Source organism: Dama dama, chromosome 11 (assembly GCF_033118175.1).
Source record: "Dama dama isolate Ldn47 chromosome 11, ASM3311817v1, whole genome shotgun sequence".
Taxonomy (NCBI): domain Eukaryota; kingdom Metazoa; phylum Chordata; class Mammalia; order Artiodactyla; family Cervidae; genus Dama; species Dama dama.
This window is the reverse complement of record NC_083691.1, coordinates 34,777,795-34,804,948: the sequence shown is the minus strand read 5'-3', so window position 1 is coordinate 34,804,948 and position 27,154 is coordinate 34,777,795. Positions and strand designations below refer to the sequence as shown.

At 52.3% G+C, this 27,154-nt stretch overlaps 1 protein-coding gene across 3 annotated transcripts in view; it reads right to left on the bottom strand.

Annotated features, from left to right (window-relative positions):
- TOGARAM2 (TOG array regulator of axonemal microtubules 2) overlaps positions 1-21,595 on the bottom strand; it is a 42,131-nt gene extending 20,536 nt beyond the window's left edge. The window contains exons 1-12 of one of the 3 annotated variants that reach the window (XM_061156231.1): positions 21,568-21,595; positions 20,616-20,729; positions 19,643-19,924; positions 18,782-18,993; positions 17,892-18,079; positions 12,952-12,998; positions 10,499-10,665; positions 6,008-6,158; positions 5,616-5,780; positions 3,564-3,717; positions 2,571-2,676; positions 1,560-1,795 (exon numbers count right to left, since the gene is read on the bottom strand). In XM_061156231.1, the coding sequence (XP_061012214.1) occupies positions 1,560-1,795; positions 2,571-2,676; positions 3,564-3,717; positions 5,616-5,780; positions 6,008-6,158; positions 10,499-10,665; positions 12,952-12,998; positions 17,892-18,079; positions 18,782-18,993; positions 19,643-19,924; positions 20,616-20,729; positions 21,568-21,595 (1,850 nt within the window). The remainder of the gene's footprint in view (positions 1-1,559; positions 1,796-2,570; positions 2,677-3,563; positions 3,718-5,615; positions 5,781-6,007; positions 6,159-10,498; positions 10,666-12,951; positions 12,999-17,891; positions 18,080-18,781; positions 18,994-19,642; positions 19,925-20,615; positions 20,730-21,567) is intronic. The other 2 variants (XM_061156232.1, XM_061156233.1) reach the window with 2 other exon arrangements.
- Between the last annotated feature and the right edge of the window lie 5,559 nt (positions 21,596-27,154).

Sequence of the window (27,154 nt, the reverse complement as noted above, 5' to 3'; positions counted from 1 at the left end):
TTCACTTCTCACCTTTCCTCTACCTAGGATACCCTACCTCTGCCTTCTGAGCTCCTGGACAAAACTAGTGCTTTCCTGGGGGGAAGGGCACTGTCCTTTGTCCCCTGGTAAATACTGGGGTACCTCATGGTTCCCAGGGAGCAGACAACAAGACTCCCTCTCAGTTGAATCCCCTGTGTCCCTCTGGCATGGTGACCCTTCAGCAGTTCGTGGGCATTTACTGCATATTCATTGAGCTGAATTGAGACAGGAGGTGGGATAGGAGATTGATGGGTGATTTCTAGGGGAACCTGAAATCTTACAGGAGGAACCCATCGGGATGTCACCTCTTTCTTTTTCACTTCATTCAATGTGAATTCAATATGTCCACAGTCCATTGCATTAGGTGACACTGGCCCCTTCCTCCCCACTGGGGACCTTCCCAATAGAACACAAAGGGAGGCTTCCCTACTCAATGTGGTCCAGGGACCAGCACATTAGCATACAAGTCAGAATGTGCACTTCAGCAATATGCTAGGGAATTCCAATGCACAGCCCTGTTCCAGGCTCCCATGGTTCTTCCTGACAAGAGTCTATTGGCTCAGTTTACTGTGAGCACACGCTCCCTGCCAGGCTCTGCACTGAACCAGGGTCTCCTCAACTCCACAAGCTACTTTTGTCATCATCTTGCAGGTGAGGAAGCAGAGGCACGGGGAGGAATCCAGAAAAAAAGTACAATTGATTTCTCCCTAGTTAAAAACAGCCACTATCAGTACTCAGTCAATGTCAGGTAGAGACAGGCGTTTCCCCATGAATCAATTCCTATACTCTTCCCAACAATTTTATTATTATCCCTGGTCTCCGTTTACAGATGAGGAAACAGAAGCTTGGGGGAAGTTTAGTAACAATCCAGGCTATGAACTTCTGTAATGTGGTTCAGGAGTCTGTGGGCAAAAAGGCCTTCTGGCTGTGACAGCTCACCCTGGGTTCTACCCAGCAGGCCACCCAGCGTAACAGTCTGACTGTCTTATCGGGGCTGAGAGCTGTGTCACCCTGTGGGAGAAGGGGCTTGGGGGAATGCTTCTGGTTTTGCTCTTGGAGTTGGTTTTTGTAAAAAGAAAGCAGATCCAGCTGCAGAAGGGCTCCGACAGCAGCCTGTCCCCTCCTTCTCCCCAGAAGGCCAAGTGGGGCCAGCTGGAGCAGATTTTGTGCCTTGCTCTGCTCACGGCCCAGATTTCATCAGAAAGAAGCATCCCTCCCCTGGGTAGAGTGAGGCCCGGGCTAAAGGCTGCCTCTGCCACCCCATCTCCAGGGACAGTACCACGGCCACTTCGAGTTTCCCAGTGTTGAGCAGAGAGTAGCACCCAACCCTTCCCAGCTGACACCTGGGACAGCTACAAGCTGCCCTCATTATCCCCAGCCTGGCCCAGGCGGGAGAGAGGCCCACCGGGGAGCAGGGGTCTTTCTCTCCAGGGGAAATGCTTGAGGCACCTGCACCATCTCCCTGCTCTGCCCCTACCCAGCGCCTCTCCCCTTTGCCTGACCTCCCCAGGCTGCTCCCCCACCAGATCCCCACGTACTAGATGCCCACGGAGGTGAGGGCCACCAGGGAGCGGGCGGGGGTCACGTGCTCCACCATGGCCCCCAGGGACCGGTTGGCCGCCCTTTGGATGAACCCGCTGGTGTTTGCCATCTTCTGGAGCAGGCAGCGGGTGATCTCCTCAGCCTCCTGGTCCATGTTCTTCTTCAAGGCCCGGAAGAGGTCTCCCAGGGTGCCGATGGCCAGGCGGGACACCTTGGAGCGGAGGTTGGTAACCTTGGATAGAGATGGGCAGGGGACCTGCAGGACTGCTGGGCCCTGCCAAGGGCTCCAACACATTGGAAGAGGAACCCTCCCACAGCCCCCACCCTCACCCAGGCCTAGGCCTTGCCAGACTGGAAATGGAAACCCTGCAGTAGCTCTGGGCAAAACAGTCTCATTTTTAAAAAAACACCATTACTTTTGTTATCATCATACTTATCAATCCTACTATTATCATTATCATCTGGAATTTGTACAATACTTAGTCTTGAAAGCACTTTTACAATTGATGTTTAATTTGATCTTCACAAGGCCCCCCAACGGGGACAGTCTACTCCCAAGGACAGGGGGCATTGCCTCCACTTGTGATAAGATACATCTTATTTCCCATCTGGGCCTGGCCTAGGCCAAGTCCTAGCCTCACAGGAGAAAGGATTTGGGAAATGTTACAGCTGCCTACAAGTTAGAGATCTAGCCCAGAACACTCCATCCCTACTCAGGTATTCTAAGTACAGAGGACAAAGCAAGGCTGTAACAGATGGGCACATAGGATTCTGACTATTTCAATACCCAGAGATTAGAAATAAGGAAACTCCGGGCCTCAATTTTCCAATCTAAGAAATGGGTGTCTAGCTCCCACCTCTGTGGCTGAGAGCAGAGAAATAAACAGGGATGCCCTGGGAGCCATGGGCCCCTCTGCGGTTGCTGTGTGACCAGCAGCAGCAGTAGCACCAGGGAAGGGGGACTGGCTGGGGGTCAAGCGGAGCACACAGGACAGAGGAGGCCTTACCTCCCCGGTCACGGCCAAGGACACATCATGTAGCCTCCCGGCGAGGACCTCCGAGTGACAGGCTGCCAGGCGCTGGATGCTCACCAGGCCCCTCTCCTTCATCTGCCTGAGAAGCAAGTCCAGGCCCTGTCATAGGTGACTGGGGGAGGGCACTCTACACAGGGCGCCCACATTGCCACCACCCCTGCCACAGTGGGGAGGGATTTGATGGCGTCAGCGGCAGTGTCCTGGTGTCACAGCCAGGCTGAAACGCCAACAGTCCAATACAGGCCATCTTACGGGGTCCGTGACCCAGCCCAACCCAGGATGGAGGCCCACTCCCATGACCCAGGCCACCCACAGAGCCTGTGCCTGTAAAAGAAGGCTCTTGAACATGAGGACTGAAGGAGGCCTTCCCGCAAATGGGACCTCAAGTCATCACTTTGCTCAGGACTAAGACTGGTGGCGCTAATGGTAAAGAACCTGCCTGCCAATGCAGGAGACATAAGAGATCCGAGTTCGATCCCTGGGTTGGGAAGGTCCCTTGGAGAAGGGCATGGCAACCCACTCCAGTATTCTTGCCTGGAGAATCCCATGAACAGAGGAGCCTGGGGGGCTACAGCCCATAGGGTCGCACAGAGTCAGACACCACTGAAGCGACTTAGCACACAGCACACAAGACTGTGTGGGGGAGGGACACCGGAGCGGAAGGAACTTAACTTAGAGAAAGGAAGGACTCTGACCTTCCTCAAGTCCCCATGGAAGCGTTGCAGAGTCAGATTGTACTTCCTAGGCCCGGCTCTGGGGCGCACAGGACTGTTGGCAGTCCAGGACAGACATTGCCGGTGGGACTCATGCACTCCCCCTCCCCCACCCCCTTCCCCTCCCCCTCCCCCATCCCCTCCCCCTCCCCCTCCGCGGGACCAGTTCTGCAGTGGGGGAGGAGCGCGGGGCAGGCGCTCCTCTGCGGCCCCACCCCTACCGGGTCACAGCACACACGGGCTGTTTCCTCACCAGTCACTGCTCTCCAGGCACTGCAGGGCATCCACCAGCCCCAGCTCAGGATTCGAGAAAGGCCTCAACTCCCTGAAGGCTCGAAGATCCGTCTCCTCCTCCTCTTCTTCCCACTCAGGAGACCCCAACGTGAGCACCGCGGGTAAGGACTGAGCTGCAAGAAAAGGAGAGGAGCGGGGGTTTCACCCAGAAGACCTGAGGCCTCCACAGGACGGCACTGAACCCACCTTACTGAGGAAGGGAAGATGGAGTGGGGGGTCTGCAGGGTGAATGGACTTGTGAGGCCTAGAAGCCAGGGCCTGGGCTGCACTCCCTGGGGAACCATGGAGACCACCTAACTCCTACCTCTCATTGACCGTTTTTATCCCTACCATTGCTAATCTGATTATGATAAATAAACTGGCCTGTGAGAGGTTGCTTGATGTCACGTGACCAAGCCCACCCAGCTGGTGATTCCTCCCCAATCCTGCCCTGTCTGTGACCAGAGGTGAGGCCAGCAAGTCTATCAAGGAATGACTCCCTGGCTCTAACCTTGTCCCCACCCAGGAGCCTGTGTTACGACTTCTCCTCCTCCTCCTTCTCCTCAATTCTCCATCCTCTGGTGAAGCTGGGGTCCCCCGGACAGTCCCTCAGCTCCTTCATTAGCAGAGCCAGGACTGGAATCCAGATCTCTCACTTCCCGCCTCCTTCTCTGCAGAGGTTCATCTTTACATGACTTTCACAATGCCATACCCAGGAGGTCCAAGGCAAGAATGAGCTGAGGGGTATTACTCTCCTTAAAGCCAAGACACAAAGACCTCATTCATTCTTGGATTCTCTTCTCAGCTTTGCCAATGGATCAAGAGTCATCAGCCAAAGTCTAAGTCCCTATGGGCCACCATCACCTCGAGTGACCTTGGGTGCTCTTGGGTGACTTTGAGTCTCTGGGTCTCAGTCTGTTGTCTATAAAATAAGTAGCTTAGATTAGAAAGATCAATGTTTCCCAAGTACCAACCATTCAGTTACCACTTCCATGGGTTGTTTTTTTTTTTTTTTTTTTTGCTACATCCCTTAAGTGCTTGTACCCTTATTTATGTGGTATTTTTCTTCAACTCACTTTTCAAACCCTAAATAAGTTTATTTAAGGGAAATTTATATCACTACCATAATTGGTAAATGATTATTTGTCATAGTGTGTGATAAATATTTGCAGTCAAAGTAAAAGAATATTGTAAACTCTCACTACAAAGTGGCAGTCAGCTTCTGATGTTTCTAGCCAGGAGGAAGATCTCTTTGTTTAAAAAGGAGGCTCGAAAGTCTTAGTAAGGTGTTAAAAATTAGCACCAGATTAAGACTTTCTACTTGATGGTGTCAAAAGAATAGAAAGAGAATGAAATAGAAAGGTGAGCTAGTATTATTTCTAGCACCCAAATGATGCTCTATTCTCCCACCGATGTTTTACAATATCCTACACTTAAAGAAACTCTGAACCAAGTTGGTGGTTTTCAAATGTCCTTTTGTAGCAAAATCTTTTCAAATGAAATCCCACATGGAGCCCTAATATGCCAAAAGGGGAAGCAAAATAGACCCTCCTTTGGTGGAATGGGGACAGGGCCTCCCCTCCACCTTCCTGAGTGTCCCACAGAACCTTCAGGTCCTTGCATCCCAGTCTGTAACCAGCCCTGTCCTACCCTGACATTTTATGAGGCAACAGGCAGGAACCCAAGATTTTCCCAGAACCCTTTTCTCCTCTTCCGGGTGTTTCCAGATATTTCCACAGAGGCTGTTATCAGCATCTGTGATCCTGGTGCTCTGGTGGGTCCTCTAGGACATGTCACACAGGTTGGACACACCTGTCCAGCCATCCACAATTCCCGTTACAACAGCCTGAGTTCCCAGGTGGCCCATAGACACTCTACTGTTCCTCTCTCTGGCAACCGCAGGCTGCCCCCTGCTCTCACAAGGGCAGCAGAAGCAGAGCAGCAGAGGTCACCCTTGCCATGCCCCTAAGCATCCAAGACAGCATGCCAAGAGACGGATATGTGCCCCCCCACCAGTTGGTCTGGGCCCCACCTGACGCATGGCGGGCAAAGCTGGGCTCCTGCTTGCTGATGGGGATGCTGGGCAATGAGGCCCGGCTGGCCCGCTTCCTCAGGGTGACGCCGAGGTTGTTCCTGCGGGGGCTGCTCAGCCCGGTGGGCACAGACAGGGTCCCGCTGCCCCGGAGGGGAAGGAGGCCTGTGGAGGCAGAGAAAGTCCTTGGACAGAGCAGGTCCTGCCTGGCCCCAGACACCCTCTTTGGAAATGGGCTCATCGGTGAACTACGTGAGAGCAAAGGTGACTCCCTGTCCAGTCTCAGGGTGGAGACTGTGTGGATGGGAAGTGTGGAAATGTTCTCTTTTTGGTCCAGGTGTTGGTGAAGAAGTGTCCCCAGCCTGAAGGCGCCTTCCCCAAACACCCAGTACCTTCCTTCATCAAGGTCCTCCGGGAGCCCAGGCTCTGGGAAGTAAGCTCTCTGTCCCTCTCCGGCTCCTTTGCCCTGCGGAATAACTCCATCTCCTTCATCTGCTTCAGCCTCATCTTCTCCTGGGCAGACCTGGCAATGGTGACCTGAATCTGGCACAAGGTCAGAGTAAACTCTGTCACCTTGTGGACCCAATTGTGCTTTCTATACCGTCTTCATTCAGTCAGTCATCAGGAACATGACTGGCTCCTGGGTGCCAATGGCTGTTCTGAAAATGATCAAAAACTCAGAGGCCTTGCTCCCAAAGAACTATGAGGAGTGGTGAGATGGCAGCAAACAGACCAGCCTCTAATGTCAGGCAATCATGCACGGGAAGGAAAGTAAGGGACACAAGGTGATGGGGTTTGTTTCAGGTAGGGAGATCTCAAGGCAGTGAAATTGAAGCAGAGACAGAAACAAAGTGAGGAGCAGACCCTGAGTCTAGGGGCTGCTGGGTGTGGCCGTGAGCCCCGAGGAGGACACTGGTTGGGGTGCCCAGAGTCAGAGGCAAGGCAGGACACAGGTCGGGAGTGGTGGGGTTGAGGCAGGAGCCACAGCACACTAGGCCTGGTGGTCCATGTGGGGACTTGGGCTTCTCCTCTGGAGGACACAGCAAGTCACTGGAGGTTCTGAACAAAAGAGTGACATGATCTGATTCCCTCTTTTTTTTTCCTTTTTCTTTTTTTGGCTGGGTGGGGGGATTCTCTAAGTATTGTTCTTTATAACTTTTTATTTTGACATAATTAAAGATTCACAAGAAGTTGCAAAAATAGAACCAAGAATTTCCATGTGGCAGGACTTGGACTAGGATAACCAGAAAAATGATAGAATGACCAGATTCTGGACAAGTTCAAAAGTAGAGCCCACAGCTTTGGCTGATATATGAGGTGTGGGATAAGAGAGACAGGAGGTGGGATGGGCCTGCGATTTGGGGTCAGAGCAGCTGGAAGTCTGGAGTTGCCTTTTACTGCCATTCACAGAGAGAGGACACTGGGAAAAGGAAGTTTTGGGGTGGGGTGGGTGAGAATTCAACAGTTAAAATCTTGGATAAGGTAAGTTGGAAATATAACTAAAGACCTAAATGCAGATGTTGAATATCAGTGCTATATAAATGGAGTCATATAAGTTAACAACTCCTGGAGTTCAGGGGAAGGTCTGGGCTGGAGAGGGAGATTTGGGAGCCCTCCGCATAGTGGTGGTACCTAATGCCTTAGGTCAGGTATCAGGTTACAGCAGTCAGTGTAAATAGACAAGATGCTAGAGGTGTGAGTTCTGAGAGTGCCATCACATAGAGGTCAGGAAGACAGGGAGGGGTCAGCAAAGAAGGACCAGGAAGGGTGTAACTGACGTAGTTAGAGAAGCAAGAAAGAAGCAGCCCTCATTTCCATTACTTGGTGGGGAATTCAAGAAGGATGAGCCACAAACGCTGGCAATCGGTCAAGTTGAAAGAGCACTGAGACTGCTGCACATGGGACGGTGGATCCACCAGTGCCTCAATGGGGGCAATTTCAGTGGGGCTGCGGGAACTAAACCTACTGGCCCACACTCAGGAGAGGACTGGTAAAGAGACAAGGCAGAATTTTTGCTTTAGTTTGGCTTTCTTAAGATGAGAGAGAGCTAAGATGCTGGTGGGGATGATCTAGTTTCCAGGAAATTATTGTTGATGCAGGAGAAGGACAAGTGCTGGAGTTGGGATGTCAGATGGATTGAGCTAGAACATTAGCAGAAGGAAGTGAGCAAATGGGCTGCTTGAGGTTGAGATGATGACGGGGTAGATGTTTGCAGTGCCAAGGTCTATGGTATGACCATGGGAGTGAGTGGCTAAGGTGGGTAGAGGATGAGATCATTTCATAGCCCTGAATTATTCCTCCTTTGTCCCATGGTCTGTCACCATCGCTGGAGAGGGAGGATGTGGTACCTGGACCTTATCAGCATCACTGGATCCCATAGCACACAGCAGGCTTTCAAGACATGTTTATTGCACTCTTACATCTCTGTTTCAAAGGATGACCATAACAGTGACTCTGCATGTATGTACCCATGCATCCAGATAATCAACAATGGTGTGATCACTCACCTGGAGCCAGACATCCTGGAATGTGAAGTCAAATGGGCCTTAGGAAGCATCACTACGAACAAAGCTAGTAGAGGTGATGGAATTCCAGTTGAGCTACTTCAAATCCTAAAAGATGATGCTGTGAAAGTGATGCACTCAATATGTCAGCAAATTTGGAAAACTCAGCAGTGGCCACAGGACTGGAAAAGGTAAGTTTTCATTCCAATCCCAAAGAAAGGCAATGCCAAAGAATGCTCAAACTACCACACAAGTACACTCATCTCACATGCTAGCACAGCAATGCTCAAAATTCTCCAAGCCAGGCTTCAACAGTACATGAATCTTGAACGTGCAGATGTTCAAGCTGATTTTAGAAGAGGCAGAGGAACCAAAGATCAAATTGCCAACATCTGCTGGATCATCAAAAAAGCAAGAGAGTTCCAGAAAAACATCTATTTCTGCTTTATTGACTATGCCAAAGCCTTTGACTGTGTGGATCACAACAAACTGTGGAAAATTCTCAAGAGGTGGGAATACCAGGCCACCTGACCTGCCTCTTGAGAAACCTGTATGCAGGTCAGGAAGCAACAGTTAGAACTGGACATGGAACAACAGACTGGTTCCATATAGGAAAAGGAGTACATCAAGACTGTATATAGTCACCTTGCTTATTTAACTTATATGCAGAGTACATCATGAGAAACGCTGGGCTGGATGAAACACAAGCTGGAATCAAGATGGCTGGGAGAAATATCAATAACCTCAGATATGCAGATGATAACACCCTTATGGCAGAAAGTGAAGAAGAACTAAAGAGCCTCTTGATGAAAGTGAAAGAGGAGAGTGAAAAACTTGGCTTAAAGCTCAACATTCAGAAAACTAAGAGCATGGCATCCAGTCCCATCACTTCATGGCAAATAGATGGAGAAACAGTGGAAACAGTAGCTGACTTTATTTTTTGGCGCTCCAAAATCACTGCAGATGGTGATTGCAGCCATGAAATTAAAAGACGCTTACTCCTTGGAAGGAAAGTTATGACCAACCTAGACAGTATATTAAAAAGCAGAGACATTACTTTGTCAACAAACAAAGGTCTATCTAGTCAAGACTGTAGTTTTTCCAGTGGTCATGTATGGATGTGAGAGTTGGACTATAAAGAAAGCTGAGCGCCAAAGAATTGATGCTTTTTAACTATGGTGTTGGAGAAGACTCTTGAGAGTCCCTTGGACTACATGGAGATCCAACCAGTCCATCCTAAAGAAGATCAGTACGGTGTTCATTGGAAGGACTGATGTTGAAGCTGAAACTCCAACACTTTGGCCACCTGATGTGAAGAGCTGACTCATTGGAAAAGACCCTGATGCTGGGAGGGATTGGGGGCAGGAGGAGAAGGGGACAACAGAGGATGAGATGGTTGGATGGCATCACCGACTCAATGGACATGAGTTTGGGTAAACTCCGGGAGTTGGTAATAGACAGGGAGGCCTGGCGTGCTGTGGTTCATGGGGTCGCAAAGAGTCAGACACGATTGAGTGACTGAACTGAACTGAACACATGCATCCTCTGTCGTGTCCGACTCTTTGTAACCCTATGGACTGTAGCCCACCAGGCTCCTCTGTCCACAGGACTCTCCAGGCAAGAATACTGGAGCGGGTTGCCATTTCCTTCTTCAGGGGATCTTCCAGACCCAGGGATCAAACCAGGGTCTCCTGCAATTCCTGCCTTGGCAGATGGATTATTTTACCACTGAGCCATGTGGGAAGCCCAGTGACTCTCCAAATTTCACTAAAATCATCCAGACTAGGATCTAGAATCCCAGGGACGGCAGAGCCTGGTGGGCTGCCATCTATGGGGTCGCACAGAGTCGGACACAACTGAAGTGACTTAGCAGCAGGATCTGTATGAATCATCTGGATCAAGGTCACCTTAGAAGTACAAGGTATTTGTCAGCCTGTGAAACACAGCCTTTGGCTGATCTGCCTCTGAGTCAGCTGCCTCTAGGTTGCTATCTTGGGTGCTGGTTCAAATTACTTGGTTTGGTTCACCTAAGCCCTTCTGCCATCTCCCCCACATCCTGCTTCCTTCTGAACCACGTGTGACCTCCTTCTGTCCTCGCCTCCTCCCTCAGCCCCACCCCTCATCTCCCTGCTGTACTCTCTCCTTCACCTAGGCCCCCCACCTCTATCCTTCTCCTCCTTTCTTTCCTCTCTTTTTTTCCATAGCCTTCACCCCAAACCCATCTACAGGTTCCATCCTTAAGGACTAGAGCAGCTGCCTCAGGATTCTTCCTTGCTTTCCTCAAGCCGGTCCCACACTTATTTATTTCAGAAACATGTGTGTCTTCAGCCAGTGTTCTACTCTCACGCCAGCTTCCTCCTCCCCTCGCTTTCTGGGTACCTTGGTTCCACTCCCCTTCTGGTCCTCCTCTTTTAACAAGGGGTGAGCTTCTTTGGCATGGCTGAAGGAGAAGGATGTCAGCATCGGAGCAGACTGAGATAAAGGCAGGGCAGGCTTCTCAGGAGCAGCAGACCTGTCTCTGACAGGTGGAATCAAAGGTCTTGGCTCTGAGGAATGGAGAACAAGAATAGAACTGAGGACACCCAGCACCTGAGAGCAGCAGCCATTGGGATTAAGGCTCTACAGCCCTGTGGTTGGTGTAACATTTAACTGTCTAAGCCTTCCACCCTCAGTTCTTCTGCCCTATGCTTCCTTAAAAGGGCAAGGCACAGGTTACATTCACTCTACAGAGCAGTACTTGCAGGTATAGAACAGGCTGCCTGAGGACCAACACCCTCCTCCTTTCATGCATCCGTCCATGCATCCGTCTATCAACAATTATTGCACACTTTATTCTAAGACTGGGGTGTGGTGGGGTGGAGAGGAGGGTGGGCAGGAAATAGGGGCAGACCTGTTATCTAAGAGGTTTGAGATATTTTCTGAGAATGTAAGTCTGTCTTAACTGGGAGACAAGTACTTCAGAAAGAGGAAAAACAAAATGAGCCCATTGATCATTATACACTACCATGCTCCTATCTGAGGCTATAATATAGCAGGAAAGAGCCAGAGAACTAATGCCAGCCTAATGCTCTCATTTTACAGATGGGAAAGCTGAGACTCAGTGACCTTCAGATGCTCTTATGATTAATAAGATTCAAATTCATTTCCAAATGACATCAAATCCATAGTATTTCTTTGTCATTCCATATTTTCCCAATTAACAGACTTAAGAACATGTTTCTTGTTTTAGGGACAGTGTGGGGGTAGATCCATTAGTTTTCCTTTAGTGAAAGAAACGTTAACCAGGTTCTCCTGCTCACAAAGTTCGGAGTTCACTGTCCTTGAGTGAACTTGCAAATCAGGGCTCCTCCAGGAAGGGGGGCCACCACCTGGGGCTGCCTGAGGCTGGAAAGGGTGTCTTGAATCTGGGGATCTGGCAGGGCTCCTGGGTCCCCCCAGATCTCTGCCCAGCCCCGGCCTTCTACCAACGATCCCTCCCGGGAGAAGGCTCCAGAACCAAGGGCAAAGCCTCTGTCTGCTGGAAAGTAAGACAGGGCCGAGGGCACAGGTGTCCAGCTGCCAGCTAACCAGGGCAAAGACTGCGGGAAAGCCCTCAGCTTCAGACACTACCACATGAGCCCCAACAATGTGCCAAATGTGGTGCCCACATTGGGCACCATTGTCCCCTACCGACAGCTGGAAGGTCAGAGAGCTTCTTGAGGACTCTGCCAATTTGTACCCCCCTTTTGCCTATGCCTCCAAGAGACACCCTGGGAAGCCTTGTCCAAGCAGCCTGGCCCCTGCCCCCAAGGACCCGGTTCTCAAGCAACAACCTGGTGGGACAGACAAGGGAGTAGCTCTAGGCTGGCGTCTCCTGGCCCAAAACCCCCGTCCAGTGCTCTCAGGAAGCTCTTAAGGGACACTGGGTGCCCGTGTGTGTCACACTGGACTGCCCCAGCTCACCCTGCCACAGCCCAGCCAGAGAGGGGAGACTGGCTGCAGCAGAGGTTTCTATGCCAGGCCTGCCTTTCGGGCCCAGCTGGGCATCCTGACCCTGGGGCCTCGTGGACAGCAGCCTCCCCCTGACCAACTGACCCGCTGCTGAGCTGATTACAGAGTGACCTGCCCGGAAGCTGGGCAACAGTCCACCCGCTCCTACCAGTCAGCACAGCAGCTGCCGCCAAGCCCCTAGGCCTGCAGCCCAGGGTACTCTGCCCATGTCCCCTCACTCGACCTTCCATCCTCCCCACGAACTAGGTCATAGGCTGGAGAGCCTCTCTGAGCCTCAACCACCTGCCTCACTGCCAGCCCAGCTGGTTCTCTTCCCCGACGCTGAAACCTCCCGGGATCGGCTGACCAAGGGATTCATGGGATGCAGTTTAATTTCTCACTCTGTCTGGAAAGGAATCCTCTATTCGCTTAGACCCATGCGTCTCCTGCATTGGCAGGCGGGTTCTTTACCACTAGCACCACCTGGGAAGCCCGGGGCAGCCATAGGATGGGACAAAACCCCACCTTTGGAGCCGTGAGGACCTGCGTGCTTTCTGTGCACTGAGCCTAAGAAGAAGGTCCAGCGTGGTGAACCTCAGTGCACCCCTTCCTCTATCTATCAGATGGGACAGCACCGTCTCTCTCAGCTGGGTGATCATGAAGCAACCTACGCTGGTGGAGGGTAGCACAGAGCAGGGACTACCCTCCCTGGCACCAGGCGACTTCTGCTTCCCCCTCCAAGAAATGAGGGCAGTGAGTCTAAGAGCACCCAGATCTCCTCTAGCCCTAATTCTGATCCCATGATCCAACCCAGGAACCAGAGAGTCAAATAACAAATGGAAGGGTGCAAGGCGTGTACATACCCAGAGATCTGGGGGTCTTCTCCTGAGGCCCATGCTCCGGGACCAATCTTAAAAGAATGGGGGAGAAAAAAGCACCATGAGAGATGGCAAGCAAGAGCTCCTGCTGCACTAGCTAGCAAGCAAGAGCTAGCTCCTAGGCTAGCTCCAGGATGGGGTGACAGATGAGAAGGGGATGAGACAGAGGGGGCCGTGGGTGCCCCTGTAAAGAGGCTTTTGGCCAGGTGTTCAAGGCAGCAGGAGATGCAGCTCCTTCTGGACTTGAGGGCAGGCTGACCAGCAAGCTTGGTCCAGACAAAACTCAGAGCCCTGTTTTCTGACTGCATAGACCACTGATTCCCCAGGAAGCCAGCCTCCATGAGTAAACTGCTCAGTCCAACAGGAAGCCCTGCCCCTGCTGTGTGCACAGGAGATGGGGGTGAATCTCCTCCCAGCTCAGGACAGACTGACTTCAAGTCCTCTCCCAACCCATGAGACCTCAGGGACCCACTCCTTCTCCCCTCCAGGGTCTAGAGGGAATGACCCCCTTTGCTGCTGATGGGAAATCACCACTGCTTTATAGATGTTCTGTTCAAACTGAGCACGGGAAGGGAAGATGAGGAATTCCTGGCACTGGTTTTAATTGCAGTTTTTAAAATAAACAGTACTATTTACTCATTCCTGTGTGCATGTTGTAGCTTCAGCCATGTCCAGTTCTTTGCAGCCCCATGGACTGTAGCCTGCCAGGCTCCTCTGTCTATGGGATTCTCCAGGCAATAATACTGGAGTGGGTTACCATACCCTATTGAAGATGTACTATACGCAAAGCACTGTGTAGACACTGGGAATACAGCATCACTAAGACAGGTGGTGATGCATTCATGGGCCTTACATTCCCAGGAAGAGCAGATATACATTGTCTAACATGGACTTCTCTTTTCTCACTGGGAAATGCATAGACAGCAGAAGGCTCTGGGGGGCTGACACAGTGACAGGCCATAACACAAGAACTGGGACACGACATCCTGTGCTCTGGCTTCAGAGTGTTCACCCAGCAGGATGACCCAGGCTGGGATGGCTGGAGGACAGGCCGTAGGAGAGCCCACTTGAGTGCCTGCCCAGATATAGGGGCTTCTAATGAGGGGACCATGGAGGTCAGGGGACCAGAGGTCTACAGGAAGGGCCAGAGCCTGGGCCAACCAAGACTCAGAGTTGCTCCCTGGGACAGGCACAGCCTCCTAGATCAGGACCCAGAGGGAGGGCTTGTGTGGCTTGGAGACCGTAGGCAAACATCCCAGGGCTCTAGGTCTTTGTCCATTGGAACACACCACTAGGTCTTTGCCGTTGGAACCCACCACTGCCCAGCTGTGCTAACAGGGCTGGGGGCAGAGGTGAGCTGGAAGTCCCTTTGGTGGTTCTGGCTAGGCACGGAGTGAGCATGGGGCACCGATAATCCTGGTGCTGCTTCCTCCCTCAGATCCAGCCGCCTCCGGCTCCTGGCCCACAGCCTCGCCCCTTTGACCTCCAGTTGGAGGCTGTTTTCCCTTCCCCTCTGAGCAGAGGATGTGGCCTCAGAGCACGTGGCTCAGCCTCCTTCAAGCTGTGGACCTTGGCAAACCTCTCCTTCCCTTCTCTAGAGACCCATTAGCAGAAAGGACAGAGGCCAAGGTCACCCACACCCAGAGAGCCTTCACTTTTCTCCACACAGCGTTCCAGCCCCTCCTCCCTCTTCTGAACCACCACCATGACCTGAGGTGGTCCCACCAGGCCGCACGAAAATGATGGGAACAGCAAAGTTCTACCTGCATCAACAGTCTTCTCCATGCACCTGGCCGGACATCTAAGCATCTACCAGTGTCCCCAGCAGCACAAGTTGAACCTACTCACGAGTGACCACCCCACTGCCCCAAAGCCTGCCTCTCCTCCTAATTCCCTGTCCTGGTGAAGCCACCACCATCTGTCTGGCTGTTTATCCAGTAACTCTGGCATGGGCCTCAGCTCACTACCTGTTTCATCCCACAGCCATCCAGTCACCAACCCCCTCCCCCACTTCTTCACTTTTCGGGCCCCTCTGCACACTGACCACTGCAGACCAGGGCCCTACAGCCTCTGCCCATTCAGGCGCCCACAGCTTCTCCCCTGGATCCCTGAGGCAACCCCCGACGGTGTGCACAGCCCATGCCACACGGCCGTGGCCAAAGTGGCCTTCCTAAATCAGATCTGACATCACTTCACACCCACCAAAAAGCCTCCAGTGGCACCTCACCGCTTCAGGGTAAAGCTCACACTCCTCAGGTTAGCAGATGGGCCCTTCAGCCCTGCGTATCTCATCCCCGTCACACACAGACACGGCGCTGCTGGAAAACTAGCCGCTCCCCGAACGCCTCAGTCACTCTTCCTCCCCTACTCGCCCTGTGCCCCGTCTCACAGACTGCCTCAGCCTTCAAAACTCAGCTTAGGCCTCACCTTCTCTGAGAAGTCTTCCCAGCCTGATTGAGATCACTTTCCACAGCGCTCCTCAGAATGAGAGGCAGCCTTCTATCTTAGCGTTTACCTCACTGGACTTTTAGTCAATGGTCTACTAGTAAATATCTCTCATGAGCTCCCAGAACACAGAGAATGTCTTGCTTGGCTTTGCTTTAATGACACCTGATACAATGTCTGGCACAGAGAGGTTCTTAACAGCTTTTAGGTGAGTCAATGGATGCCTGGACACATGGACAGATAGACGGATGAAAGGATGGATGAAATGGTAAGGGAGGCTCCCTCCCAGCTGTTGGCTAGCCTCCCAGGGTCAATGGAGAGAAATCCATGTCACAACCTGACAGCAAGTAGGCAGATACTTCAGATAGTTATCTGCCTAATCCATGCATGACTAATCCATGGCAGTTAACATGGGAGCTTGACACCACGGGAGCCACGGAAATGTCCAGATATAGCCCCTGCCTTATAGTGCTGCAAGTTCAAGAATAGAAATGAGGTTGAAATAAAAGGTGAGCAAATAAGTAGGTGGGAGGTGGCTGGACAGCACACAGGCTGGATGCTGTGTGAACAGAGCCCTTCCCCTCATCCCAAGGAGGCCAGGGAAGACCTGACAGAGAGGGTGCACGTGGAGCTGGGGCTTGAAAAATGTAGGCACTGATCAGCAGGCCAAGGATAAGAGGCTCATGTTGGGGCTGCAGGGAGGGGCCGTCCAGGGCTGGACACAGGGGTATGGGGGGTGCAGATTGCCGCTCATGCTCCCACAGAGCAGCACGGGAGGAAGTGTGAAGTGGTGGACTAGGACACCCTGAATGTCTGGCCAAGGAGACTCCTGTTTAAGCTGCTGGCACCAGGAAGTCAATAGAAGTGAGATACATGGAAAGGGTGTATTCAGGGAGGGGGGGTGGATGAAAACAAAAGATCAGGATGGCGAGCTCAGGGCCACAGGAGATGGGGTAGAAGCTCCAGGGGGAGGTCAAAAGGGAGCCAGTAAGTGCAAACTAAGAGCAAAGGCAGGGGTGGTAGCTTTCATATTGTCTCTCGATGTTTAAGAAAGCCCTCATGGGATGTGGCAATCTGTTAGGAACAGGAGGCAAGAGTTGAAAATGATGCTGAAATTGGAAGATCAAAGAGCACTCCTGCACCCCAGTGGAAATTGGGAGGTCATGGGAGAGAGACAGTTAGGGGAAACACGAAGAGCTCCATCCGCAATGCTGTGGTGGTGTTATATCCTCCCTCCCTTCTTCCCTCCAACGCTGGATCTGCATCAGCCTTGAGGGCCCTGGGAATGCTCAACAGGAGGAGGGAAGCCCAGGGGATGTGGAAGTTTTCCATCACACTTGACCTTGGAAGCCACCTGCACAGATAAGACTCCCAGGGAAGAACAAGGAGATGGAGGTGAAGAGTTCTGGAATACATTTAAGAAATAAGGAAAGAAGGCACACAGGAGACTGGAAGTCAGGAAGGTGAGGAAGGCAAAGAATTGAAGGACATCAACAGCTCAGACAATACCAAAAAGTCAAGAGCAGTGGGATGGGTAGAAAGGTCACTTATCTGGGGCCAGAGAGTCATGAAAGCCACCAAGAACTCTCAGAGCGGAGGAAGAGGAAGAGCAGGAAATGAGGAGGCGGTCTCGATGGTAAGGAGGTAGAGGTCGGTGGAGGAAGAGAAAAATCGAGCAGAGAGCTTAAACCCAGGAGCAGGTCCACAGATGGGTTCCCACATTCCACCAAGGTACAATAAGATATGGACATGTATTTGGACAGAAGGGGAGGCAATGTGGGAGACAGGACACTTGAGAGAAATGGGTACAGCAGACCCCAAAGAGAGGGCTCTCTCTCCTTTTCCCTGTCTATCTCTATCTCTCCCTCTCTCTCAAACACACACACACACACACACACACACACACTCCAACATCAGTCTGGTCTGACTATGGGGATGATCTTGGCCATGTAGAAAGTACTGTCTGTCCCACTTACAAGCCATAAGTCCAGATTCATTACAACACAGAGATCCTCTACTCACTGATTCCCAGTTTTTTGGAGTATGAAGACCCCTTTTTAAGTCCAAGACTTTTGTAGACTACCATTCCCCCCACCGTACATAGACACAATAATGCTTGCATTTTTAGTGTCCATTCATTAAGAAAATGCACCATCACAAAGAGCTATCGTGAATCCAATAGCGCTTTAAAATTATTCATACTCTATTCATCAGGGCAGCAACCACACGTATCAGGACACTGGTAGAAGACAGAGGTCAAGACATTGCTAATTAAGCCTATACACCCCTCCTTGCTGGAGTCAAGGGTCAGCTCTGTGACTGCCCCAAGTCAGAGGCTCATGGTAGAGGACCCTGCCCTCCACACATCTGGCCCCCAGAGCTGTGCCCTGGTGTGGAGACCCAGTCATAGAGAGTCCAAGCAGATCTTGGAGGGTAGAGGAGGGAGGACCACAAGATAGTTTTGATTTAGGGCTGCTTACCGTGTGGCGGGGGGCCTCAGGCCCGTGAGGATGTCCTGGCCTAGAGGCAAGAGGCTGGGAAGGGAGCCAGGTGTGCAGGAGGTCCCAGCAGGCACCTTGGTCTTTGAGATGGGTGAGATCACAATGCCCCCCAGGGACTTGTGCATCTTCTCATCATTGCAGTGCAAGTACTGTTGGGAAATCTGTACCTGGGAGCAGAGGTGAGGGAGGGGTCTGGTCCATGAAACAGTCCACTCGGGAAGCTCACCTCCCAGGTGCCTCGCACAGAGTAGTCCCTTCTACCCGCAGCACCGGTAGGTATCCTGTTTCTCTTTCCAGTAACACAACCCTGGGACCCCTGAGCTCATAGTTTCCTTACCGTTTAAACAAAAAGGGGGTCCTCTCCTTCCTACTCCAACCCCTTTTGTCATTATTATTAGCTGTTTTACTGTTCTCACTTCAGAAAATCCTAGAACATCAAAGCTGAAAGGGATCCTCAAAAACATCAGGTCCAATTCCCTTTTCTTAGTGTAAACTGAGGCCCAGAGAGGGAAGTGACTTGCCCAAGGTCACACAGCCAGTGACAGGCAGAGTGGAAACCAGAACCTAAATCTCCTGAGTCTTAACCCAGTATTCTTTCCCCTCTGTCGCAGTCCCTTGCCAAAAGTGAGGAAGGTCAGAACCATAGGAAATTCTGGAACATTTAGATCAGAGAAGGCTTGAGAACCATTACGTGTAAGATGAATGGTCACACAGCCTCTGCTTAGGAGGAGCTGGCTCGGTACCTCTGGGGCAACTGCCAGAGAAGATACCTTCAGAGATGCTCAGGGACCAGGAACAGGGATTGGTAAAGGATCAAAAGAAAAACAGAAGGATGGGAGGCAAGACTCAGAGCAGTCCAACTGCCTTACCTCCTGGGCACCAGGTCTCAGCTCCTGGGGACCCTGACAGCTTGTGGGGGGGCCCAGGCCCTTCTCCTTGGCTCCGCTGGCTTCTGGGGTGGTGGGGATGCTCTGAATGGGCGGCATTGGCCTGGACACCCTCAGCAGCCTCAGAGAGGTGGCCCGGGGGATGGCAGTCCTCAGGGGAACTCCTTTGGGGCCTCCGCCGGGATCCAGAGTGGCTGTATGGGGTGGGGATGGGAGTAAGTGAGTCCCCGGAGTGCGGGGAGTGGAGTTAATTGAGTTGCTGGCAACAGGGTCTTATGTCCTGGGGAGGCTAGGATGGCGAGAGGAGGGGGCAGATGTTCCCCCAGCCCCAAGCCCAGCCCAGACTGTGCTGAGTGTCCCTTCCCACTCCTGTAGAATTTGGTAGAAAGTGTCAAAGTCACCTATTTAAAATTCAGAATAAATTAATTAAATAATTAAAATTCAGAGGCAGGTTGGGTAGAAAGGAGAACAAAATCAGTACTGACTTAGGAGGGAGGGCAGAGGGTTCCAGTCCTTGTATCCACCTTGTATCCACGGGGTGGCTTTAGCATAGTTGGCAGAAGTGGGAGGAAGAAGGTGGTCAGATCTGTGTTCGAAAAGAATTCCTCTGCAGTGAAGACTAGAAGGAGGCGAGGGTGGGAATGGGGAGTCCGGCTGGGAGCCGCTGCAGAGGCCCACAAGTGGGAGATGGCATTCCAGGGAGGAGGCAGGGGCTCTAGAGAGGGTGCCCCCCTGACCACCTCTGACCCCAGCTGCCAGCTGCTCCCCTGCTGACTCTCACAGTCCAGGTGGCCTGGGGCCCCTGACCTTAGGGTAGGGGGCTGGGCAGGGCCCAGGGCTCACCGCAGGAAGATGCTGCCAAGCCCTCCGAGAGTCTCCTTTTCTTGAGCTTGTCCTTGATCTGGGTGGTGTCCCGGGCCACACTGTTGGCCTCTGACTCCAGCGAGGGGAGTGGCACCAGTGGGTGGGGACCCAGAGACAGAGTTTCGAGGTTCCTAGGGTGGCCGTTCCTGGCCTGCCAGCCCTTCAGGGGAGCATCCAGCTTGAGGCTGCCAGGGTCCCCACGTCCACTCAAGAGCTGTGACGGCTTCTCCAGGAGGGCGCTGGGCACTGGCTGGAGGGAGGCTGAGGGAGGCAGAGACAAGAATTGCTATGCTAGAGGAGCCCACTCACCCCCCACTTCCCTGGGTGCTAACATCACCCAGGCCCCGGGACCTCAGCTCTGCCTTCTTGGGCTCACGGGGCCTTCCTGCAGTTCCTAGGAGAGCCCCACTTCCCTGTTCCAGCGGGAGCCCTCGATACACCTCCATCCTTTGAAGCAGAGAATTGAAAAGTGAAATGAAGTGAAGTTGCTCAGTCGTATCCGACTCTTTGCGAGCCCATGGACTTCAGCCTACAAGGCTCCTCTGTCCATGGAATTTTCCAGGCAAGAGTATTGGAGTGGGTTGCCATTTCCTTCTCCAGGGCATCTTCCTGACCCAGGGGTCGAACCCAGGTCTCCCACATTGCAGGCAGACACTTTACTGTCTGAGCCACCAGGGAAGCCCAAGGACCCACCTAAAACCAAAGGATGTGTCCAGCAGGGACCAGGGTAAAATTAACACCTGCCCACGGCTTGAAGACACAGTCAGGCATCTAAACACACCCATCTCCTCCCTCCAGGATGAGGTCTAAGCTCTGCTCTGTGGTCACTGACCCTGTCTGCGTGGCTGCCAGGTAGAATGACCCATCTCTGTCCCAAGGCCCCAGAGAGGCTGCTGGGACACTCGAAGGCCATTTGATGTGATGGGGTCACCAGGCCCTTCCCCCATCTCACCTTCTCCAAAAGTCTTCAGGCTGGAGTCACTGCTTCCACCCGGGAGTGCAAGGGGCCCAGCACTGCTCTGGGGATCGCTGCCACAGTACACGGCCACGGGAGCCGGAACTTTGGCTGGTGACAGAAAGGGAGGGAGAGCAGTGTCTTAGAGTCCACTAAGGCCGGGATAGAGGGCAGACAGCCCCAGGCCCTCTGAGGCCCATCCCCCAAATCAGAGCCTTGCCCTCAGGTAGGGACTTGCCACCCCGACCCCAGCCGGCCAAGGCACCGTGGTCCCCACCAAAGCCCACTTCCCAGCCCTCTCCGCGTGACTTCTCCCAGCTTTGCTCCAAACCCTCCCCACGCTGCACCTTCTCAGCCTCCTTCGTGGGCTCCCCGGTCCTTGGCCCTGAGCACAGTAGCCTGTTCCCTGAACTGCTCAGGCGTTCCCAGTTCTCCACACTCCTCCCAAGGAGTCTCCAGGCCCCTACAGGGGCCCCTCCCAGGAGCAGCAGCTCCACCTCACAAGCACCCACTCCCCTCCAGGCAGGACCTCTGCCTCCCTCACCCTCCAGAGGAAACGGGCTCACACAGCCGGCTCCCAGCAGCAGCACCAGGCCTGGAACGCTGATTCCTGATACAGACTTGGCCACACTGTCTCCTGCCCTGTCAGCTGAGGAAAACGGGGCCACCCAGCCCTCCCATGGACCCACTCCTGCATTCTTGGCCCGTCTTCATTTTCCCACTACAGAACTCTACCCTCAGTCAGCCCATCAGCTCAGAGAGTGGAGGCAAGGGTTGAGAAATCTGGAGCCAGATAGGGAGCCCCCCACAGGAGGCTGAGCAGGGAGACCCCACGGAGAGCCTGGCCCAGATTGAAAGGCATGGCAGCCTGACCACATCTCCCGAGCAGAGTCCGTGGGGGTATCCAAGGAAGATCCCCACCCCAACAACATTCCTTGGGGCCCCTTACCTGGGGGTACATCGCCACGAGTGCCCATGCCCTGGGTGGAGGAGGCTCTTGGGGGTTTGTCCAGAGGCAGCAGCTACTTTCTGGGCTGTGAGCACTATCCTGAAGCATCCAGAGGACTCCAACCTATAACATCCAGGGACGTATGATGGAGAGAGGCAGAGAGAATCAGTACAAATCACAAACTCTTTTTAAACCGCTTTGTGGGAAGCCCACCAGGAGCTAAAGCATTCTTTCTTCTTTTTTTTTTAAGAGCTTAAAATTTTTTATTTATTTTTGACTATGCCGGGTCTTTGTTGTTGTGCGGGGTTTTTACTAGTTGCGGCAAGCAGACTATTCTCTAGTTGTGGTGCACGGACTTCTCATTCCTTGGCTTCTTTTGTCTCAGAGCACAGGCTCTAGGCATTGGGGCTTCAGTAGTTGTGTCACATGGACTTATTAGTTGCAGCTACCAGACGCTAGAGCACAGGCTCAATAGTTGTGGCCCAGGGACTTAGTTGCTCCTAGACATGTGGGATCTTCCCAGATCAGGGATTGAACCTGTGTCTCCTGTGTTGACAGGTGGTTTCTTTACCACTGAGCCACCAGAGACGCCCTTAAAGCACTCTTGTAGTAAAGAAATCTGCCACTGGCTTCCCAGGTGGTGCCAGTAATAAAGAACTCAGCTGCCAATGCAAGAGATGTAGAGACATGGGTTCGATCCCTGGGTCAGGAAGATCCCCTGGAGGAGGGCGTGGCAACCTGGTCCAGTATTCTTGCCTGGAGAATCCCATGGACAGAGGAGCCTGGTGGGCTATCGTCCATAGGGTTGCAAAGAGTCGGGCATGACTGAAGTGACTTAGCACTTGGCGTGGACTGAAGGGGACTTTTAACATTCAGACTCTCTTGGACACTTTAAAGTTTCCAAGACCCCAGGTTGCATAACTGTTGAGTTCAGTTCGGTTGCTCAGTTGTGTCTGACTCTTTGCAACCCCATGGACTGCAGCACACCAAGTTTCCCTGTCCATCACCAACTCCCGGAGCTTGCTCAAACTCAGGTCTATCAAGTCAGTGATGCCATCCAACCATCTCATCCTCTGTCATCCCCTTCTCCTCCTGCCTTCAGTCTTTCCCAGCATCAGGGTCTTTTCCAAGGAGTCACTTCTTCCCATCAGGTAGCCAAAGTATTGGAGTTTCAGCTTTAGCATCAGTCCTTCCAATGAATATTCAGGACTGATTTCCTTTAGGATGGACTGGTTTGATCTACTTGCAGTCCAAGGGACTCTCAAGACTGCATGACTGCAGACAGTCCATTATGTAGACAGTCCATGTAGACAGTCTGCATGACTGTAGACAGTCCATTATGAAGAGTGTCAGTGAAACACATGAACCCAGCTTTGCTAGTGGCTTTGGTATTGACACGGTCACCTCAGGGCCTTGGGGAAGGTGGAGCTTATCAAGGGGGAGTCTGACACTGCCTTTCCCCACCAGTTTCTACTTTCCTCATTACTCTGGTAGCTGCCCTGGAAGCTCATGCTGAGTCAAGCTTTGCAACCCCTCTTTTCATGCAAGGATGCAGCAGGGGACTCTGCAGAGACTAACTCCCTTGTTTTTTCTCAGGCACACCGGTCTTCTTCTGCACGAAGTTCCTGGCCCTCATTCTCACTTTGTTGACCAAGCCAACCTCAGACACTCCCAGCCATTTCATTGTCCTGAGCTGACTGCTTGACCCCTCCAAGCCTCTTTCCAGCCTCCCTTAACCCCCTGGGGTCAGTCATCCATTCCTGCCTTTGACCTGACTTCATTCTTTTTCCATGTAATAAAGGTCTTGCCGCAGACTCTGCAAGTTCACTCAGTTTTATAAACTCTCTGATAATATCATAGTGACCCATTTCCACCCTGACAGGTAGGGAGGTGAATGACCAGAGATGATCAGTGATAAAATCAGGACAAAAGCCACACCTTCCAAATCCCCCAGTTTCTGCCCCAGAGTAGGTCCCTTAAGATACCATCTGGGGACAGGGAAGAAGGCAATGACAGACTCTTTGGGCTGAGCAAAAAATCCTAACCCAGGAACTGAAAACACCTGCCTCTGTCTGAAAGCCAGCCCACCATGTCCCCACCCAGACCCCAGCAGGCAGAGCAGCTCCTAGCAACCCTCCTGGCCAAAGAGAGGTTCCGGCCCAGCCTCTGAGGTCGTGCTGATTACAGCCTCCAGCCACTCAATTCTCTGAGGAGAATTTTCCTCACAATCAGAGGAGAAGGCAACTGCCTGTCATGGTAGTGACAGGCAGCCTGGAATAGCTGATAGACATGGCCCTTCTCCAGAGCGACGTGGAGGGAAATTTTATTCCACGGGTCCCCCCACTCCAACTCTCGCCTCTCTGAGCAAGAGAGACTCAAGAATTTGTCAAGATGGCTGCTTCCAGCAAAACCCAGAAGGAACGTTCCTGGGGGAACAGACTGAATAAAAGTCTTTGGATGCCACAGACTCCTGCCACCTGTATCTAACCAGAGTGCAGACTTTCTGTGTGAATCACATGTGGAAACGTGGTGTTTAGCTACAGCCTTGCTCTCAGTCTCAGCTGCAGATCAAAATCTCCTGCTAACTGATCAGAAGGACAGATTCCAAGGCGGCACCCAGGCCTCCACAGAAGCAGATTCTTCCAGGGAATGGCGACAGGGCTTTGTCTGGTTATTCTTCTTCCCTTAACTCCTGAGTGACTCTGATGTTCACACAGGCTTGAGAACCACTGGGCTGTAGTTCAGCCTCCCTGTGTAAGAAGACCACAGCCCTGACTCTGACCTTAGGCTATCAAAGTGGATATGCTGTCTCAGTCTCCCCATAGTAATCATGTTTATGAAGCTAAAGAGAAGATTTGGAGCTGCCTGAGGGTCCAGACATGTAAGGTTCAACAGCACCTTCTGAGCAAGACTGCCCCCACCCATCTCCCTACTACCTTCCCGGCAGACCAGACGGCCCAGGTTCCTCCACGCCCTGAGAGACACCAAGAGTATGGAAGGGAACGCTGAGTGCACTCCATGGCTTGCCCAGGCAACCCAGCAGACAGAGACCCTTTCAGGCCTCCCCTCTCCTACGTTCATACCTTTGACCCCTCAGGCCCTCAGGGTCTACATGCTGGCCTCCTCAGTGCCTGCCAATGGAAGGTGCCTACACCTGTGTACAGACAACCATGTCTTCTGATAGGACAGTGGGTGGTGCCTCCCCAAGGCCTGGTGGAAACTTAAAGATCTACGCCCAAACTATAAAAACCAGAATCAGATATTCCAGTCCAAATGAGGACAAAGCTTTGAGGTTTGGCATGGACAGTACTTAGTGCTGACCTCTGAGGCACAATCCACTGAGCCCTTGTTTGACCCATCACTGTCCTGGGCATCAAGGAGTGACTGTCCCCTGATGAGAAAACCAGTCCCTGACCTAAAGGGCTACAGTGAGGGGGTTCTGGTGACCAGGGTTCCCTCCTCACCCCCTGATGCTCTGAATCACCAAAGGTGGCTGGCTCCTCCACCCTCAGTCTCAGAGTTCCCACTCAGGAAATGGAGTGACCCAAGGTAACTGACCATTGTCCACTCCTTCCACTAAAACTATGGCTAAAGAGTTTCCATGGTGACCAGCACTGCAGGAATGAAGAAAGGTGACTGAAGGGGACTCAGGTTTCAAGTGGAAAGGGAACAAGCAGGTACTATCCCAGGAAAGAATGTCGTCAGCCCCAAGGACAAAGTTCCCACCATCCTGTGCCTCGGCTCGAACAGCCCACGGGGTCCACCTTGCTCCGGAGGGAGCTGGGCAGAGTCTGATCCTCAAATGAACAGTCCTCAGGCAGGAGGGCAAGGCTCTCAGGAGGGAGGAAGGGTCAGCACAGGGGGACTGGGATAGGGTTGCCCCCAATCCTGGGATGTGGGTTCCAGTAAGTCAGAGCTCACCTGCTCAGATGTGTTTGATGGGAATGATTGTGCCATGTTGGGGAGAGGAGAGAGAGGAGAAGGGAAAGATGACTGACTCACCAAACCTAGAGTTTGAACCCAAAATATGTCCCCACTGAAACATTCACTGGAGAGGGGCCTTGGGGGTAAGCAGCCCTCCCACCCCAGGCTGCCCTGAACACCCACCTCGGGATTCCTAGAACTCCGCTTTGAGGTTGACACAGGGAGGCTGGGACCCTACCCTGGCCCTCTTGAATGAACCTGGGCAGTTTATTTAATTCCTCTGAGCTTTGATTTCTTCATCTGAAAAAGTGTTCTAACAAAGGATTTTGTTAGGATTCAGTGAAGTCATGTACAAACATAATTTAGTACCATGGCTGGTAGGTAATCACTAATGTCGAGTATTAGCTCTTCCTCTCCCTCCCCCACCCTGCATGTAAACACACATGCACGAACGTGCAAACCCACGCTGTATTTAAAGTTACCAGGGCCAGGCCTCCTTTCCTTCAAGACAGACCCAGGTGACACAGGCACCGCTCAAAAGGAAGAGACAGACATGTCTACAGAGTAAGAGGCTCAAATTAGATGAGTCTTCAGCTATTTTCATGGTGAGTCTATACTGCCCAGGGAATGCTTGTTGCAACACCTGGAGAACGCCATCCTCCCCACATGGGGAGGGGCACATGCGGATAGCCTCAGCTCTGTGTGACTAGGCACCCGGAGGCCCTCCGTGGAAAAGCTGCATCCTCAGTGGGCTGGGAAGGAAGTAGGACCTAGACAGGCAGGGAAGTAGGAAAGGCAATCCAGACTCAGGAAACTCTGAGCAAAGGCGCGGAAGACCGAATGGGCCTATGAATTTAGGGTTTGCCAGGAGAGCCCAAGTCTAGGCAGGTAGTCGAGGGCCGGTACCTGCACAGCTCTGTCAAGTCTGGGCTTGTTCTGCAGGCAAAGGGAGCTCTAAGGATTTCCAGCTGAGAAATGACATCATTTAACCTGTGTTTTCATGCAGACCCCTCAGTGGGGACCCAGGACGAACTTTCCTAGGGAAGAAAGTTTTTGACAAAATTTTAGGACCCAAGCAGAGACACTAGCACAGCTTCTGGACTAGGTACAGAAAATATACATGACTTAACCAAGATTTGCCTCTAATGTCAGAGTTTAGACCTGTCCCCTTCCTGTACCCCAAGTGTCTCCCCAGAAAATAGTCACCCACCCACAGCTCCACTCCCATACATACCCCATCCCCTCCCCCAACAAGAGGTAGCCCACCCCATAGACTTCCAGGGAAAACTGTATGTTCTCAGGTGACCCACTGGACTCTGACCTCCTGAGTTCAGCCTATCACTGAAAGTCTGAGATCTGCTCACTCATTCAGCTGTATGTGAGGAACTAAAATACAAAGGTGAATGGGATTAAATTCTAACACCTGTGAGATGTGTGACCACAGACATGTTGCCAAACTTCTCTGAGCCAAAGTTTCCTTAACTGCAAAAATAAAGATATTGCCTACCCCACTTCAATAATACATTCAATAAAACACAAAATCACTCAGTACTGAGTCTGGCCCCTACTAAGCAATCAATACCCCGTGGCATCTGTTCTACTGTAATGTACCAAGCTCACGGCAGCTGGAGGACAGATGTGGGTGGACAGGGCAGGAGGTTGT